General features: G+C 39.5%; 1 protein-coding gene across 3 annotated transcripts; it reads left to right on the top strand.

Annotated features, from left to right (window-relative positions):
* The first annotated feature begins 2,518 nt into the window (after positions 1–2,518).
* On the top strand, positions 2,519–14,465 carry MPV17 (mitochondrial inner membrane protein MPV17). 3 transcript variants are annotated; one of them, XM_026708648.2, is made up of 8 exons: positions 2,519–2,708; positions 3,757–3,846; positions 7,996–8,111; positions 8,343–8,435; positions 8,901–8,996; positions 12,175–12,207; positions 12,469–12,521; positions 12,633–14,465. In XM_026708648.2, exons 2-8 carry the CDS (start codon positions 3,774–3,776, stop codon positions 12,700–12,702), a joined length of 534 nt encoding a protein of 177 aa, XP_026564433.1. In that variant the 5' UTR covers positions 2,519–2,708; positions 3,757–3,773; the 3' UTR covers positions 12,703–14,465. The 3 variants fall into 3 exon arrangements, with proteins under 3 accessions (XP_026564433.1, XP_087785063.1, XP_087785056.1); XM_087928930.1 differs by having other exon boundaries at positions 2,703–2,814; XM_087928937.1 differs by lacking the exon at positions 8,343–8,435 and having other exon boundaries at positions 2,614–2,708.
* The last annotated feature ends 2,734 nt before the right edge of the window (positions 14,466–17,199 follow it).

Raw genomic sequence — 17,199 nt, 5'->3', positions numbered from 1 at the left:
TGAACCCATACATGCAACCTTCTACAATGCTGTTACAGATCTGGGACTGGAACAACTAGTAACCAACAACACTAGACTAAACAACTGCCTCGATCTCACCTTCTGCAATAGTTTGAATTTAATTTACGGAATATAAACTAAAGAACCCTTTTCCAACAGTGAGCACAATATGACTGACTTTTGTCTCAACATATGCCCACACAAAAATCATCACAATGACATAATCCCCAATTATAACTTCAAAAAAGGCAACTATGATCTTATAGACAACGATCTCTCATCCCTTGATTGGCAATCTCTTTTCACTGGATGCAATACTGTTGAAGACCATTACAACATATTTTTACTTGAAGTCAAAAGAGTCATCAAACTATATGTACCAACAACAACTCCCAAAACAAAAAAAGATTACCCATAACAATAAGAAAACTTCAATCCAAAAAGAGATCACTCTGGAGGAAAAACAAATCTGGTCATGCCAATTTCAAAAGCTGATACAAAAATTTATGCCACCAGATAAAGACTGAATGCACCAATTATCACATTAAACAAGAGGAAAACCTTCTATGCACCGATTCCACCCACGCTTTTTACAATTTTGTAAACAACAAACTAAAAGACTCAAGGTCCATCCCACCCCTGATAGGACCTAATGGTAAAGACTGCAACAACGACACCATTAAAGCCAACATCTTTAACACATTCTTCGCTCAGTATTTGTAAACAGCAATGGATCATGCCCAGTATTTCCAAGCCGAACCACAGACAACTACAATGATGTAATACATATTGATTTTACAGAAGACAATGTTGAAAAAGCACTATGGAATCTAAAACCATCTCTATCTATTGGACCGGATGGAATATGTGCCTACTTCTTAAAAAAGCTATCCACTGCCATAGCTGAACCTCTAAGCATAATCTTTGAAAAATCTTTCAGGACCAGCTCCTTGCCTAACCTATGGTCACAAGCCACGGTCATCCCCATCTTCAAAAAGGGAGACCCCAGCCTAGTTGAAAATTACAGACCAATCTCCTTATGCTGCATCACCTGTAAAGTCATGGAATCAATTATTAACCAATCCATTATCCTCCACTTAGAGACAAACAACCTACTCTCCAATAAACCATTTGGTTTCAGGAAAAAACTATCCTGTAATCTGCAACTCTTACACTGCAAAAACATATGGACTACACAACTCAATCAGGGCAAAGCAATAGACGCAATCTACATAGACTTCTGTAAAGCCTTTGATTCAGTGGTACACATCAAACTACTCCTAAAAGTAAAATTTTATGGTATCTCTGGACACCTGCATAACTGGATAGAAGCATTCCTGTCAAACAGACAACAAATGGTCAAAATTGGGAGTGTCCTATCAAATTCTGTACCTGTCAATAATGGTGTCCTCCAAGGCAGTGTTCTAGAACCAATTCTCTTCATACACTACATAAATGACCTCTGTGATCATATTAAGAGCAACTGCATTCTTTTCGCTGATGATGTAAAGCTGTTCAATACCACAGACAATACTGCTACCCTTCAAAAAGATCTTGACTATGTATCAGAATGGTCAAACAAATGGCAACTTCAAGTCTCAACAAATAAATGCTCTGTCTTACATATTGGCAAAAAAAATCAGAAAATAAAATACAAAATGAATAATCAAGATCTTGTTGATGATCCAAGCTCTGTAAAGGACCTTGCAACACTCATCTCTAATGATCTAAGTGCTAGAGCCCACTGTAACTACATAGCCAAAAAGGCATTAAGAGTTGTTAACCTAATCCTACGTCGCTTTTTCTCTGGTAATATCACACTACTAACTAGAGCATACAAAACATTTGCTAGACCAATACTCGAATACAGCTCATCAGTCTGGAACCCACATTACATATCTGATATTAGCACAGTTGAGAAAGTCCAGAAATATTTCACAAGAAGAGTTCACCACTCCTCTACTCGTTGTAGAATACCTTATGCCACCAGACTTGAAATTCTAGACCTAGAAAACCTTGAATTACACCGTCTTTGATCTGATCTAAGTATGGTATATAAAATCATACATTGCAACGACTTGCCTGTCAATGAATACTTCACACAAGAGCACACAACAGATACAAACTCAAGGTTAACCGCACCAAACTTGATTGCAGGAAATACGACTTCAGCAACAGAGTGAAGTGTTCAATATCTGGAATACTCTACCTGACTCTGTGGTTTCTTCCCCAAAAACTTTAACCTTAGACTGTCTACTATTGACCTCACCCCTTTCCTAAGAGGTCTGTAGGGGGCGTGCATAAGCGCACCAACGTGCCTACCGTCCCTGTCCTATCGTTTCTTTTATTTTTCTTATATGTACCCATTTCATGTATTCATAACTATATGTATACTTACACCTATTATCTTGTAAGAGATTGACAAATCAAAATAAATAAATAAATAAATAAATAAAATAAAACTATGACCTGGATGAGAGAGAAGCTCTTCAGTTGCGGTGAAGCCCCCAAACGAATCCTCTCTTTAATTCGTAGTTCTATTGGGGTTGGGAGGGGCGTATATCCTTCCCTCCGCCCCTCTGTTTCTTTCTACCAATAGGCGCTTCAGGAACGTTGTGCGTCATCTCTTGCTGCCTTGAGGTCGGTGGAGTCACGTGCCTGCCCATACTGGGAATATTCAAAGCCGGGAAGGCGGCTGCTTTTGCAAGGTGTGGATTTTTCTTTTTGCCTAGCCGTCGAGTGGGTTTGTGGTCTGCCTTGTGATGGGTTAACTTTCGCAGAGGCGTAACGAAATTGGAAGGGAAATTAGAAGAGGCGAGTGTGCACAGAAAAAGGCATCCTGGTTGGCATGTTCCGGTTAAATGTACTAAAATAAGAACGGCGTGAGATCCTTTTTTTTTTAAGCCTGTTTGTGGGGTCCTTGGTGCTTTCGGAGTTTGTTTTCTGGCCGATGTTTCACTACCCAACTAGGTACCTAGTACCAACATACCATCCACACGCTTCCTGAGAACTAGTAACTAGGTATCTAGTTGGATAGTGAAACATCGGCAAGAAAACAACCAAGCTCCGAGAGCAACAGTTCTACTCTAAGCTACAAATAGTCTCTTCTATTGGTAAAGCCTGTTTGACGGCCTGCAAAGGTAGAGCTGAGTTAAGAGGCAAGCCCGATGGAGCATCAGTGACAGGGTTGGTCAGATGTTGCATATCATAATTGTCTTTTCCTATGGTAATTTATTTTCTAATAAATATAATTATTCCCAGGAAAATACACATGCCATCAACGCGCTTCCTGAAAAAGAATAACACTTTATGTATGCAGGCATGCTGTTTAGACACATTTAATGTATGGAAAGTGCAGACAGTAGGAATATTTGAACTAGTGTAACTTAGATAAATGCAAACCACATAGCAGGGCGTTATAGGCGTAAGAAGTATTTCGTAGAATCCTAGAGTTGGGCAGAGCCATTTGAGTCATAACAAATGTCATACTCAGTGAAGAATCCAGAAAGAAGCTGTTTGGTGTCTGCTTGGGTCCTATGTCACTGGTTGTGTTCATTAGTTCCAATGTCATTTTTAACAATTCCAACAATGTACCTCTATGAAGTATATATGGCCTTCTGAAAAAAAAAGAGGCAACTTTTTACAGGCCATTACTGTATTTTGATCACTGCAGTACTGTACAGAATGGTACTGCTTCTAAACAGCTTTTGGGCATGATTTGTGCTTCAATGTATTTTTTACTTCTCTGTATCATAGAAACTGTGATAGGTGACATGGCAACCTTTTGGAGAACCTACCAGAGACTGATGGTCCAGCACCCCTGGAAGGTGCAAATCATCACAGCTGGTAAGAGGAGCTAAGGCACATTAGCCCTGGGAAAGGAATAGGGTGCTTCCTTCTCTGGCTGCTTGCTGGCTTCCTTTTTCCCCAGTGGTTGTTTACTACCACTGGTTGGTCACAGCCACTTCCTTTTGTGGTGGTTCTCACAGCAACAATCTAACATACATAAATGCTCCTCCAATGTATCAGCTGAAAAGTTTGTATACGTCTGTCTTCTAGAGAGTGGCAGCAGCATAAACAACCTTTTTGTTAGTTTCTACGTTTATATTCAGTTTTGGAATGTCTTTCTTACTAAATAAAATAAGTTACATAAAACACATAATGTCTGTGGAGGTTTTCAGTCATCCAGGTCATGGTTGCCCCATGTCTCATCCAAGAAGCAAAATGTCTTCAGGGACAAACCAGTCTGGTTTTGAAAAAAAGCACCTTTGGCATAATGCACATAAGTGATTTAACAATTGCTAAAAAGAAAAGCATGCAAACACAATACAGAAAACAGCAACTGGTATATATTTAACCATTATGTCAATAAACTGGGATCACAAACATAATATCATAACAAGCAAATAAAATCCTTAAAATTGTAAGCCAATAAAATAAACAATTTTCACAATTCATCTAAATACATCTACTGCAAAATATAGAAAGGGCTCACAAATTATGAAGAGCCAGAAAAAAGACACTGCTATTGCAGAAACCTAAATGGTTTTTCCTCAGCCTTTTCTAAGGATGGAATCTCACTTCACGCTTATCCAGAGTTTAAAGATTGGCAGGGTCTGAAACTTGGAAATTAGGATCTTGAAAATTGAGGAGGCTTTTCTAATTACATTGATTTCCTGCCACTCCTCTGAGGAGTCATTTTGTTACTGCTACTTCAGCCATTTGCTAAAGAAAAATTATAATTATTTTTAAGATTATCTTACAAACTTGAAACTAAATGAACCCAAGAGGAATTGATCGTGGCTTCTGAAAGACTGGTGTTAAGATTTTGCTGATTGTTTCTAAGAATGTACTTAATCTGGTCTTTTAAATCCTAGCAGTTTTTTTGTAAATAGCGTGAAAGGCTTGGTTAGTTTTAGCACTCTCTTTCTTTCACATGCTGTGCTTTATAGGCTCATCATTCTTTATTAGTTTATGGTTGCATGTATTGTATGAACACAGAAAATGAAAATTGCTGAATCATTAGAGTTTGTCTATTGAAAGAATTTCTGATGCCTTTTGGGAGGCCACATTTCTATAGTACATTGCATAAATGGCTTTGACCTATGTCAAGGATGCTGTTCTTCATTACAAAATCCTTGCAAAATCCCTCGCTACTCCTAACAGGACACTGGAACTGAGAGAAATATCTCTAATATGGATGATTTTTCAGAGACTTTCATAATTCAGCATCTAAAGACCAAGCTCAAGGTTCATATTCTGGAGAGTGAAGACCACTAGTTTGAAAGAGGAGTTATAGAGGCCATCTATATTAAAATTGAACAGCCCTCCCTCAACAGAGAGGGAATGATACAATACCACCCATCTCCTGTTTACAACACAGTCCTTTCAGCAGTCCCAAGAAAGTTCCATATCTGTTTGCACTCTGATTCAGGTAACCCTGAACCCCCAAGTGGCCTCAACAACTCTCAGAATGCTAATAACTGGATGACTTCAAAAAATATAAATCAATTTCCATTCCCCCACCAGTTACTTAGAATGAAGAAACTTCTTAAATGAGAAGTGAAATGTTTTCAGAGAAAAAAAGAAAGACAGTCCAGCTGCCCTTTGAAGGAAAGCACTTTTGGGATAGATACAGAGTTCCTTACAAAGCAGAATCAGTCCTCAATACTCATTTATTGTACTTGTTGAGTCCTCAGTGGCTACATGCATGCAAACCTGGTTAATGAATTAATCCATTTTCTGAGTTGTATCATTCACTGCTAAACTATAAACTAACCAGTGAACTGATTTCACACAGTATGCTAAGCAAAAACAAGTAACCAGGGTTAATATTAACTAAAAAAAATTAGCCTTTTATAAAGCTATGTGCTTGGTCTTTTCCTGATCTGATTAGCTTTGAATTTGCATGTTTAATTTACTACATATTTTCATTCAATTTGAACATACATGGACATTGTGGATTTGCTTTTACTAAACAAGTCCTGGAACCATTGTGCTGATGCTTATGTACTTGTTCCCGCATCTTTCCCCTCCCTAATTTTTCTTGCTGACAACTCCGTCCCAGGGCCATCCATCAGGTATAATGGAATCTGCCTGTTTGTTGTAGGGGTGACTAGCAAGCAGAGTTGGCAGCCCCCCAAAGTTCCATGTAGGTGAAGTCATCGCCGAGAGAGTCGTCAATCTCTGCGATGTAGCTGGCGTTGAGAGAGACTCATCCCATTACACTCAGCAGGCTTGCCAACTGCATCATTCAGGTGCCACCCCCACCTTGTATAGAGGAATGAATGGATGGATCAGGGAAAGTGCATTTGCTTCCAGTAGCTGTGTATTTATCAATGAATGAGTTAGAAGCTGAGCCAGCGCTGTGATGTTTCTGATACTTTAGCCAAAGAAACTGGCTCCCATCCTTTTGGGAAGAATATCTCAACCAAGGAAATTTGCACATCTGAACAAGAGAATCTTAAATATCAAGAGTTAGTCCTTCATATGGTCAGTATTTGAAAACCTAATCGTTAGTTTCCTAGCAACAATCAAATTCCACAGCATCTGCCTTGTCTTCATTTTTTTTTCACCCAATAGTTTTTGGGCTTCTTCCTCAACTTAGCTCCACATTCTCGGATGTTTCTACTGTGTAGGAAGAAACTTGCCCTGACTGTCTCTAATGGTTTCATAGTATTCAGTCGTACTTATGCATGGTGTTACTTCCTTGTGTGTTATAAATTGCATATGGTGTTACATCCTCTGGACAAGGCTTTCTGAGCATTATCCCAGCACCTAACAATTTTTCTCTAGGTTTGTTTTTCTGCAATGTGATGGCTCACTTTTAATGGAGCTGATCAGTAACTGAAATAGATACATTCATCGGGAAAGCCAAGAAATCACTTTGTATTTTTGGCAGATTCCTGAGAGTCTGGAAACTCATAGAGGAAACTGAGACAGCTTCTGTACAAGTGGTACTTACTCTAACTGGATCTCCTCTTTTGCCCTTGACTCTTAGCACTTGCTGAACCTTTTCAGTCAGTTCCAAGGGAAGGAGAGACTGACAGCTCTTCCAGGCATTGTGGCTTATTTCTCTGCCAGCTGGCTGGGTCTCACCCAAGGAGGGAGGCTTGACGTCAAGAGTTGTTGGCAGAGACTTTTGGAAGTCAGTGGACCAACTGCTCTGCCCCCTTCCCCAGACTAGACTTCAGTGTAAAAAAACAGAAGACGTGATTTGGACTCATTGTTGTCTCAATTTCTGCAATGAGTAGCTTCCCATATTTAGTCCTGGGTGTTATCAAGAGCCTTTTAATGCCTCTTAGGTAAATCAAAAGGAGAGTTGCTTTAATCAGATACTCTTGCACATTTTTTGTGATAGGATCTCGAAACTCCCCCTGTCTACCAATCTACAACTGTACAAATTGACTGTCAAAGAATTGCTTGAGCTATTCAATCCCGTTTTTCTTATTTAGGCATAAGAATTCAGCTGTGTGTAGAAGACTGCAGAATCTGGGACTTAGAAAAATGGAGAATAAAATATAGTTAGGAACTCACAAGAGCACTATTAGGAATCTTCTGTTAGGATTCAGGTTAGAAAGTTGAAAGATACTGGCAAATTATGGTTTCCCCAAATAAGAAGCAACTAGTTGAATTAGAGTACATGAAATGAGAAGACAGCAAAAATAATACAAATAAAGGAAAAGTCAGAGCCAATTTAGTGCAATGATCCACTTTAGTGTAGTGAAGGCTCCAGGGCCAGTTGAGTGACTCTGGTCTAGTCACTTCCCAGCCCTAGGAAGGAGGCAATGATAAACTATGTCCAAAATCTTGTCAAGAAAAACTGCAGGAACTTGGCCAGGCAGTTGCCAGGAATCAACACTGATTCAAAAGCATACACAAATGCACACAAACAAGCAGACATAAAAAATGAAATAAGATATTACTTTAAGCTTTAAGGTTCTCTGGCATTCAGAATATTGATTGGATCAATATTGAATTAATGCTGTGTTATAGGGACCCTCATGGGTGCTGGAGATGTGATTTCACAGCAGATGATTGAAAGAAGAGGGCTGTCTGGGCACAGTGGCTGGCGGACCCTAAAAATGATGAGCATTGGTTTTTGCTTTGTGGTAAGTGGAAATTATGAGTACTGAGAGGGAGGGGCAGTCATCTTAGAGCTCAGTTGGAAACATCAGCTCCAGCTGTTTTGATATACGTGCTATGACCAGACCTATTCCTTGAGCCAATAAAGTTGACTCTTCTGAGACATAGAGAAAACAGAAATCGGATACTTAAGCTCAGGATGGGAGCAGAAGCTGCTTCAATATCATTTCTGACGGCTATCCATCAAACCTTTGCAGGGCCCAGTCATTGGAAGATGGTACCAGGTCCTGGATCGTCTGGTGCTAGGCAAAACCAGAATGGCTGCACTCCAGAAGATGCTTCTGGATCAGGTTAGGAAAGCCCTCATGAACTCAAGTGGTGGTGGTGGGGCGCATACAAGCATCCCTCCAAAAAATGGCTGCCTAACTGCTTGTAATTCTTTTTCTGTAGTTTTTGAGAATTGAAAGAGCAAACCATGACCAAATTACAATTTCTACATTTTTGCAACTTAGCTTTTGCAGAATTTCCCTTCTTGCTTGATACGTGCACACATAGCTCCATCCCCTACATTAGCATGTTGTTTACTAAATGCTGCGCATCAAGTATTTAAGCTGCAGGCTCTCAACCATCATCATCATTCTGGTTCTGATTTTGTTGTATTAGGTGGGGAAGACCAAGATCTACTGGAGCCCCATGGTATCTATATCTTCCACACCGAGAGATCTTTTTTCTACTCCTTTTCTATTTCATACGCCCAAGAATACTTCACTTATTTTCCTGAATGTCTCTTGCATTCCTATCTATATTTTACACAGGTTGGATTTGCACCCTGCTTCCTGGCTTGTTTTCTGACTTTGGCGGGAACACTCAACGGCCTATCCTTGAAAGAGAACTGGAGCAAGCTCAAAGAGGTAAGTTCCAAATTTAGCATCAAGATAGATGTGTGGTTACGGAGATTTCAAAGAAGCAAAAGAAGCATTACTTACTGGGTTTAAAACCTCTACCGTTTCTTCAGCCAATTTGCCTTAAAGAAACAGTGTAAAAACATGCATGTTTATCCATCACTCCGTTCCACTACAAAATAGGCAGCATTATACAAAGTGCAGGAAAAGAGCAAGAATTATTGTGCAAAAGAAACTGAAGGCTGGAGGTAAGAGGAAAGAAAAGAAAATATACTGTAATCTAATGTTATACAAGCATTCCTTATACATTTATCTATATCTGTAAATACATTCCAGCCAAGGTGTTATCACACACCTTTATCTTTTGCCAAATGTATTTAGTGAATAGTTTTACTTATTTATTCATACATATATATTTATTTATCAAAGTTATTTGCCGCCCATCTCACAGTTCAAGGCATACATAATACTTTGGCACAACCAGACTCCAGACCAACTCTGGCAGAGTCACAAAATAAAACACAACAAATGCTAAGACAATAAAATAAATAGCAATACAATATGGTAAAGAAATAAACAAAATGCCATATCCAGGCAACTTATATACTGTTTTTATGCATGGTTTACTCACATATACTTATGTATTTAGCAACAACCATCTATGTTTTTGTGCAAAACCTATAATTCAAGCTGATTTAGTTTCTCTAAATCAGTTAACCTACAGTGGGCATCTTTCTCACATTCATAGATTTTTCAGTGACTCTGTGAAGAGCAAAAATCTGGTTTTCATAGTGTCCTTTTTGCAGAGCTATTTTGCAATTCCACAATGTTGTCTCATTGTCACTTTTGATTAGGCTTCCCAAGAACTTGTAACAAACTAATCCTCCCTGTAATTCTGTATTCACTCTGGCTGAGTGAATTGATTGGCCATCCGTGCAAATGATTCTTTGAAAGTAGCACAAAGTCAAAGTAAAGAAAGCAGCTGCTCTTAAATTTGCTACAAGAGCAGGTAAATATTCTTGATCTGGAATATAGAAGAAATTCTCTAGGACAGTATTTTTTTCAAACATTGCAACTTCAAGATGTGTGGATTTCAACTTACAGAATTTCTCAGCTAGAAGTTGTCAATTTTTTTAAAAAAACCTCCTCTAGGCCAATCTCCTTTCCAAAAGAAAGCACCACCCAACGTTTTGAAGAGTAGACACAAACAGAAATGTAGCAAGAAGAGGAAGCCCTATCTGGGCTACCAGATAGACTTTTCTGCTCTCTCACTCTTGCATAATATAGTACTTTATCATCTTGTGTCATTGAATGGAGGAGATTTCAAATGGACAAAAGAAACTACTAATGAACATAGAGCATGATTAAATTGTGGAATTCAATTCATAGAAGAGCAAGCAATTTAATTTTCCTCTACAGCCATCAAATTGCTTTCTCTTTTATGAATTTCCAAATCATTATTAGTCAATAGTGACATATTCATATCTTCATGATCTTTATCCTCTCATTCTTAAAAATTGTTTCATTAGTATGTAGAAGCAGAAAGTTAGACAAATATTTTTGTTTTTATCAATGATACGTTGAAAATTTTCTTAAATTTCTGGAGAATTTAAGAAAATACTGTTGCCAGTAATCACTACGTACTAACCACTTATGTACAATATTCTTTTTATCTGATGGATAGAAATTTTAAAAAGGCAGAGATGCACACCTTCCATAGCAGCTTTGATCCCCCCAAGGCTGCCTCAGATACAAGATTTTGTCTTTTGAACTATGCCAACTTCTGTCATACTCTTGAATGGCTTTTTAAATGTCTACTTTTGTTCTTTGGTTAGTGGTCCGTCATATTCTGCAGTGTGAGGTGCCTGCCTGCCCCTCTCAGGGTGGCTGAGTCACCTAGTGCCGGTTTGGTTAAGGGGCCACGCATCTCCAGCATGTTATGACGATGCCTTAGCAAGATGCTTTCTGTTTGCTCTTCCTTGTTCAGCAAAGAATTCTCATGTCTTATGTTTGCATGTACAATAACACTGTGTTTGCTAAGCAATGATTAGTCATGAAAAATACATTGCCAGGAAGTTTGATGGAACCCATTCGTAGAGGGAAAGGAAAGAGCTGATTGAGAAAGACCACCTACAGCTTAGAAATATTGAATCAAGGCAGGATCTAAAAAGAGTAATTACCCCCAATACATCTCTTACTTTTACTTTCCTGAATTCACTCCCAATCACACAGGAAATTATCTGAGATGTTTTGGATGATGGTGGAAAAGGGATAGGTAGAAATTTTAGCCATTGAGGTTTGTGGACATGTGGGTAGGGTTTTGTTATTGTTATTGTGAACACATATGCATAGTGATTATTTCTTCAAGACATTTATAGACCATTTCATTCTGTAAAATAAAAATTGTTTTATACATAATCTGAGAATGAAAAAGTCCAGAAAAAAAACCCAATGTAATTTAAGCGTCTATTCAGATTCTCAGACATCCAGGTCATGGTTGTCCCAAAGGTACTTTTTTTTTCAAGAGTCAACTGGACTTTCTGGTTTTTTCTTTGAAGGCATTTTGCTTCTCATTCAAGAAGCTTCCATTCCCCACCATCCAGTCAGAGCTGAAGAAGCTTTTTGGATGAGAAGCGAAACATCTTCAAAGAAAAACCAGAAAGTCCAGTTGCCCCATGGAAAAAAAGCAACTTTGGGACAATGTAATTTAAGGCACCAAACATCCCACAAAGGGGCATTACCTATTCTGTCCCAAAGCCTGCGGTAGAATACATTGTAAAGGCTTCTATGAATACAGTTAGGATGGAAACATGTGAATCTCAGGATAAATGCTTTTTTCCAGAGAGCATGCACCATGAAAAGAGAAGGCACATTCTGAATCCCATAAAATGACGCAGTTTTATTGATGGGACCCAAAGCATACCATGTCTATATGTTGTACGAGCAACAACAAAAAAAAACCCAGCTTAATACAGTGTGAATGTAATGCAATGTGTGAATTCAGGCAGTGAGAAACTAGACTGTTCGGAGAGGCAGATTTAGACTTAACTTTAGGAAGAGGTATCCTAGAGCTTTAGAAAACTCCTCCCTGGGATTTTTCTTCTCTTTCAGGACAGTTAGTATAAATCCCTCAAAGTTGGACATGTACAGCAACCCTACCTACCTTTCGCTCCTCTGTTTCTTGCAGGACTACCCTGATGCCCTGATCACCAACTATTATGTGAGTGGCCTTGCTGGCACTTGACAGCTTTCCTCTGGATAGTTTTGCAGAGAGATTGTCTAGGCGAATTGATGGAAGAAGAGACTTTCTCCATATTTTCCAGAGACCCTGTAGAATTTCTTGGCCATACAGCTGAACCAGTCCTGTTATGGTTGTTTCAAACATCAGATTCTCCTTTCCTATTGGTGGGTGGGATGAAGCAGATGTGGTGGCTGCTCTTCATCAAAAAAAATTTATAATGGTGATGTCTCTGTCTTTCAGATTTGGCCAGCAGTGCAGGTTGCCAACTTCTACTTCATCCCCTTGAACTACAGGTATAAACTGCCTTTCTTGCCTAAATTCCTTTACTTCTGACACTGCCTATGCGCAAATCCATAATTGGCAATGTTGTTGTCTTTGACTTTTTCTTCTTTTTCCATCTCCAGACTTCCCGTGGTCCAGTGTGTTGCCATTATTTGGAACAGTTATCTTTCATGGAAAGCCAATAAACTATAACCGGGCATGGGAAGAAGACATGAGAACTATGCTTAATCCTATTAGAACACCTGCAGATCCTCTTTACTCTCTGTTCTTCATGCAGTGCAAACACATGAACAACCTAGGATGCATACCATATACCAACCACAAAGATGCCCAATCAACCAGCATATGGAACTGGTTCGTGTCCCAAGTGTCCCTGAAAAGGAGAATTGGGCAATTCTACTCTTCATACTCTGCTATTAGCAGTTAAAAAATCAGACCAGCTATTGCAGCTGCCTGACAGAACTGAAGATATACTGTGTTATGGAACACAGGAAATTCTGCAATTTCTAGGTACCGGTACTTGACTGTAGAGTGTTTGGTAGGGCCTAGTAGGAAAACTTTTAATTTTTCTGAACTATGTTTACTATTCTTTAGGAATGTAAGAAGCTCTTTTATGCCTGCAAGCAAGGATGCACTTGGCTCTAATGGATACTCTTAGCATAAGTAAGCTTTAATGTTCGCTTTTCAGGTAGTTCTCATTTAATGACTGCCTTATACAGTAACCATTAACAGTTATAATAATGATGAAAAAGTAACTTTGCGACCAATCCTTGCATTTATGAATTTCGCAGGTCTATAAAGCAAAGGAAAGCCGAAGCAAGATTATAACTACAATTGCAGTTTTACTACCAACTGCTTTGCTTAATGATCAAGTTGCCAGTCCCAAGTGTGGGACCAAATGAGAACTACCTGTGTTGAGATTTTTGGTAGTTTATTGTGTCATGTAACCCAATCTTCAATTAGTTTATGGTTTAATGCATTATTTTAACTCAGGAGAATTCAGAACCAGACCAAGTACTCTGTGTAACTGAGCCATGGAATGAGACGTTTGTTCCATTTTACCTATTACTACAAATAATTATGTAGCGGCTTTTTAGTGTTTTAAGGCTAGTTTTCTGCCCTTGCTTTGGCATATCAAAAACTAGATCTGAGGCCACCTGAATGCAAAGCATGGGATCTATTGCTGAACTCACCTTTGAAATATCGGGATGCTGGGGGTGGGGGTCAAACTGATACACTTAAGTTAATTTTTGGAAAGAATTTGGAAAATTGATCAAGGAGAGATCTACTAATGGCAGTTTGCCATGATAACTAGAGGGTATCGCTATATATTGAACCAGTCTCTCAGGAAGCTTCCATTGTTGGTTTATTTATTTGTAGCATGGACCCCAGGTCCATGTTTTGCAACTAAACATACAAGGCTTAGGTAGAAATAAATGTGAATACCTAAGCAGACTGGCCCTAGACAATAGGATAGATGTTATAACACCACAAGAGAGTCATTTGGCTGACAAGAAACAGATTAAAGTTCAAGGGAAGATCCAGGGTCCACAATTGTAGCCAAGATAGTGTCCATTGTTGATGAGTTTCATATAAGAATGATTGACTTTTAGGTTCTGGTTAATTCTAAAGAATCAAAATGATTACTATGAAAATAGGTTGCTTAGTCCAATCCAACTGGAATCAGTTCTTACAAAGTAGGCAATCATGTAGAATACATATATATTGTGTGGTTAAGGTTTTGGACTAGGATCAAGGAGACCCAATTCTAGTCTGCCATCACCCATGGAAGCTCACTAAGTGATGCTTAGTTCAGTTACTTTCATTCAAGCCAATCTACTGATCAGGGTTGTGGTTATGGGGAAAAATAAGAGGTAATATTATGTATGCAACCATGAGCTTCTGTACAAAAAGTTATAAATCAAATGAATAAACATAAATGCTTTCACTTTGAACTTCAGTAAAGTCAGATTTAGTAAGCCCTGAATATTGCTGTTTCTAAAGAAGCAAAGAATGCTTGCAAGCTCCAGAACACCGAGTTATCAAGACAAATTGGTACATTTGCACTGGTAGCATAATGACAAACGCACCCCTAATTATCCAGTGCAACAGATTCAAAACTGGTCCAGAATGAATTAATTTAATGTACTGTTGGTGTGGTAGCTACTATTCTGGTGACAACAGACTTCTAAAAAGAATGAAGACAGGTGCATGGAGGAAACCATATGGTGAATGGGCCATTCACTTTTCATTCTGATAGATCAGTATTTTTCAACCTCAGCAATTTCAAGATGGACAGACATGAAGGCTGGGGGATTCTGGGAGTTGAAGCCCACAGATTTTGAAGTTGCTGCGATTGAGAAATACTGATGGTTGTCCTCAACTTACGAACCACAATTGAGCCCAAAAGTTATGTTGTAAAGTGAGAAGTGTGTTACGCTTTGTTTCATTTTTATGACTTTTCTTGCCACATTTATTAAGTGAATCACTACAGTTGTTAAATTAATAACATGATTGTTAAGTGAATTTGATATCACCATTGACTTCACTTGTCAGAAGATCACAAAAGGGGATCACATGACTCCTGGACACTGCAACTGTCATAAATGTGAGTCACTTGTCAAGCACCCAAATGTAAATCACGTGACCATGGGGATGCTATAACAATTGTGTGAAAAAACGGTCTAAGTCACTTTCGACAGTGATGATGTAACTTTGAGCGGTCACTAAATGGACTACCTATATTTTGGGGGTAATAAAGGAAAGCCATATCTGTGCTGCTGGTGGAACATTGCCTCTTTGCAAACTACTGATGGTGCTTGAACTGGCCAAAATTCTAGAGGGCCTGCATTTAAAATGAAATTGCCCAGCACTGAGGAGATTTTGAAGCTCTCCCAGGCAGCCCCTCTGCTTTGCCTGGCCGCAGCAAGAGAGGAATAGGCCGTCGCCATGTTCTTGAATTTTAATGAATGGCTCCCCTCTGCTTCCATAACAACTCCGGAATGAAACACCCGAGCTCTTCTGCTGTAGCGTCCGGAAGAAAGTAGCGCTTCTCGGTTTTTGTTTGATTTGAGGGTGGGTAGGTGGGTGCCAGGCTGCGCCGCCTTGCCAGAGCCGCTTTACCCTCCAAGGATGAGGGGAGAGGCTGCTCAGCAGAGTTCCGTCTCTCCTCACAGAGCTGAAGTTTTTAAGTCACTAGCGCGCCCTTTCTCATGCCCGCTATTTACGCAGGGCCAGGGCACTGGACGCTGGCTGAAAAGGGCTCTCTCGCGCTCCCGCTGTCGGGCCGCCCCGCCAGCCAATCATCACCGCTTCCTCGCTTCGCGGTGGCGGACCTGGCCGGTGTTTGCCCAGCGGATGGCATTCCCTAGCGGATGTTTGTCTTCCTATTGGGGCCAAGTAGCACGAGGAGATGAATGGGAAGCGGGGAGGGGAAAGTAGAGAGTAGCTCGGATCGTCCTTTCGTGCCGCTGTACCAAATCAATCCGTGTGCGCCAGCCAATGGAAGAGAGCCCCAAATAATAAAGGGGGGTTGTGGGGCGGGGGGATGTACAGGACCCGACAGTTTCTATAACAGGACGGAGGCTACTCTTACAAGGAGATCACATCAGAGAATTGGGTAGCTTATCAGATTTAACACACTCACAAAACAGCGTAACCAAATATAATTGTTGTGCATGTATAACCAACTTCCAAACAAAAAATTATATTGTTGCTCCATTGTATTAAGACATAATGGCTAGTTGATGTGTCAGCTCCTGGGTCAGGTGTCTCTGCTCCTGATCATTCCGATCTTAGTATCTTCTGGTTGAGTTACTGTAATGCACTTTAAATGGGGCTGCCCTAGAAGAATATCCAGAAACTAATTCAGAATGCAGTGGGTCAGATGTGTACACCATAATATGCCCATTTAACATTATTATTTTGTGCAATATCTCTTAATAAGCTGCAAGATGCAATTCAAGGTCATAGTTCTACATCTTCCATAGTAGTTCTTTTCTTTGAAATAATCTCCCCTCCCCATCCTTGTTACCTTCTGTAAGATATTAAAAACTGTTTTTTCTCTATAAATTTTGGATGAGATGTTAGATGTGTCTGTTTTGAAGAAACACGAAGTGGTTTGACAGCTGGATTGTATGTCTGTTTTTTTTTTTTTATTAGCTACCCAGAGTCACACTGGCAAGTGGATAGTCATATGTATTTATTAAATGATGCATTTATTAAATAATTAAAATTCCAGGCATAGTTTGGTGTCTTTTTTTGTGTTTGTTCTCTTGTCCTCTCCTTCCTTACTGCCATTCAAGAGATTTCAACTGGCTGGCCAAGTCTGTCCAGTTCTTCAGATCTGCTTACCAGTCACAACATCTTCCTCTCTTGTATGGGCTGTGGTTGGTCTATTCTATTAAGATGCTGGAGAGATTACCAGCTAAAGCTGACATGTTCACCTCCATTCCTACCTATTACTTCCTGATCCTTTCCTATGGGATTTTCTCAGACTAATCAGAATTACCTGTACGTCAGCTTCAGTTTTGAAGTTCATCACAGCTTCTGCTGATATTAATTTGTTTTAAGTGATAGAGGCAGCATCTTCTAACCCAACCAACCCAAGGCTGAGATTCATGCATGTTTGAATGTAGAGGCTTTCAGGGGGCTCAGCTGGTCTCCCTGGCATTAGTGCCTTGAGAGTCG

Source organism: Pseudonaja textilis, chromosome 1 (genome assembly GCF_049901715.1).
Source record: "Pseudonaja textilis isolate UNSWEBS1 chromosome 1, rPseTex1.2, whole genome shotgun sequence".
Classification (NCBI taxonomy): Eukaryota; Metazoa; Chordata; class Lepidosauria; order Squamata; family Elapidae; genus Pseudonaja; species Pseudonaja textilis.
Note: the sequence above shows the minus strand (reverse complement) of the source record. Positions and strands in the feature narration are given on the sequence as shown.

What these genes read in the sequence shown, in the direction of transcription:
- MPV17 (XM_026708648.2), top strand. Translation starts at nt 3,774, where the DNA reads ATGGCAACCTTTTGGAGAACCTACCAGAGACTGATGGTCCAGCACCCC. An exon ending in AGAAGATGCTTCTGGATCAG is followed by an intron (nt 8,436 to 8,900) that starts GTTAGGAAAGCC and finishes TATTTTACACAG; the next exon opens with GTTGGATTTGCACCCTGCTT. An exon ending in ACTGGAGCAAGCTCAAAGAG is followed by an intron (nt 8,997 to 12,174) that starts GTAAGTTCCAAA and finishes TGTTTCTTGCAG; the next exon opens with GACTACCCTGATGCCCTGAT.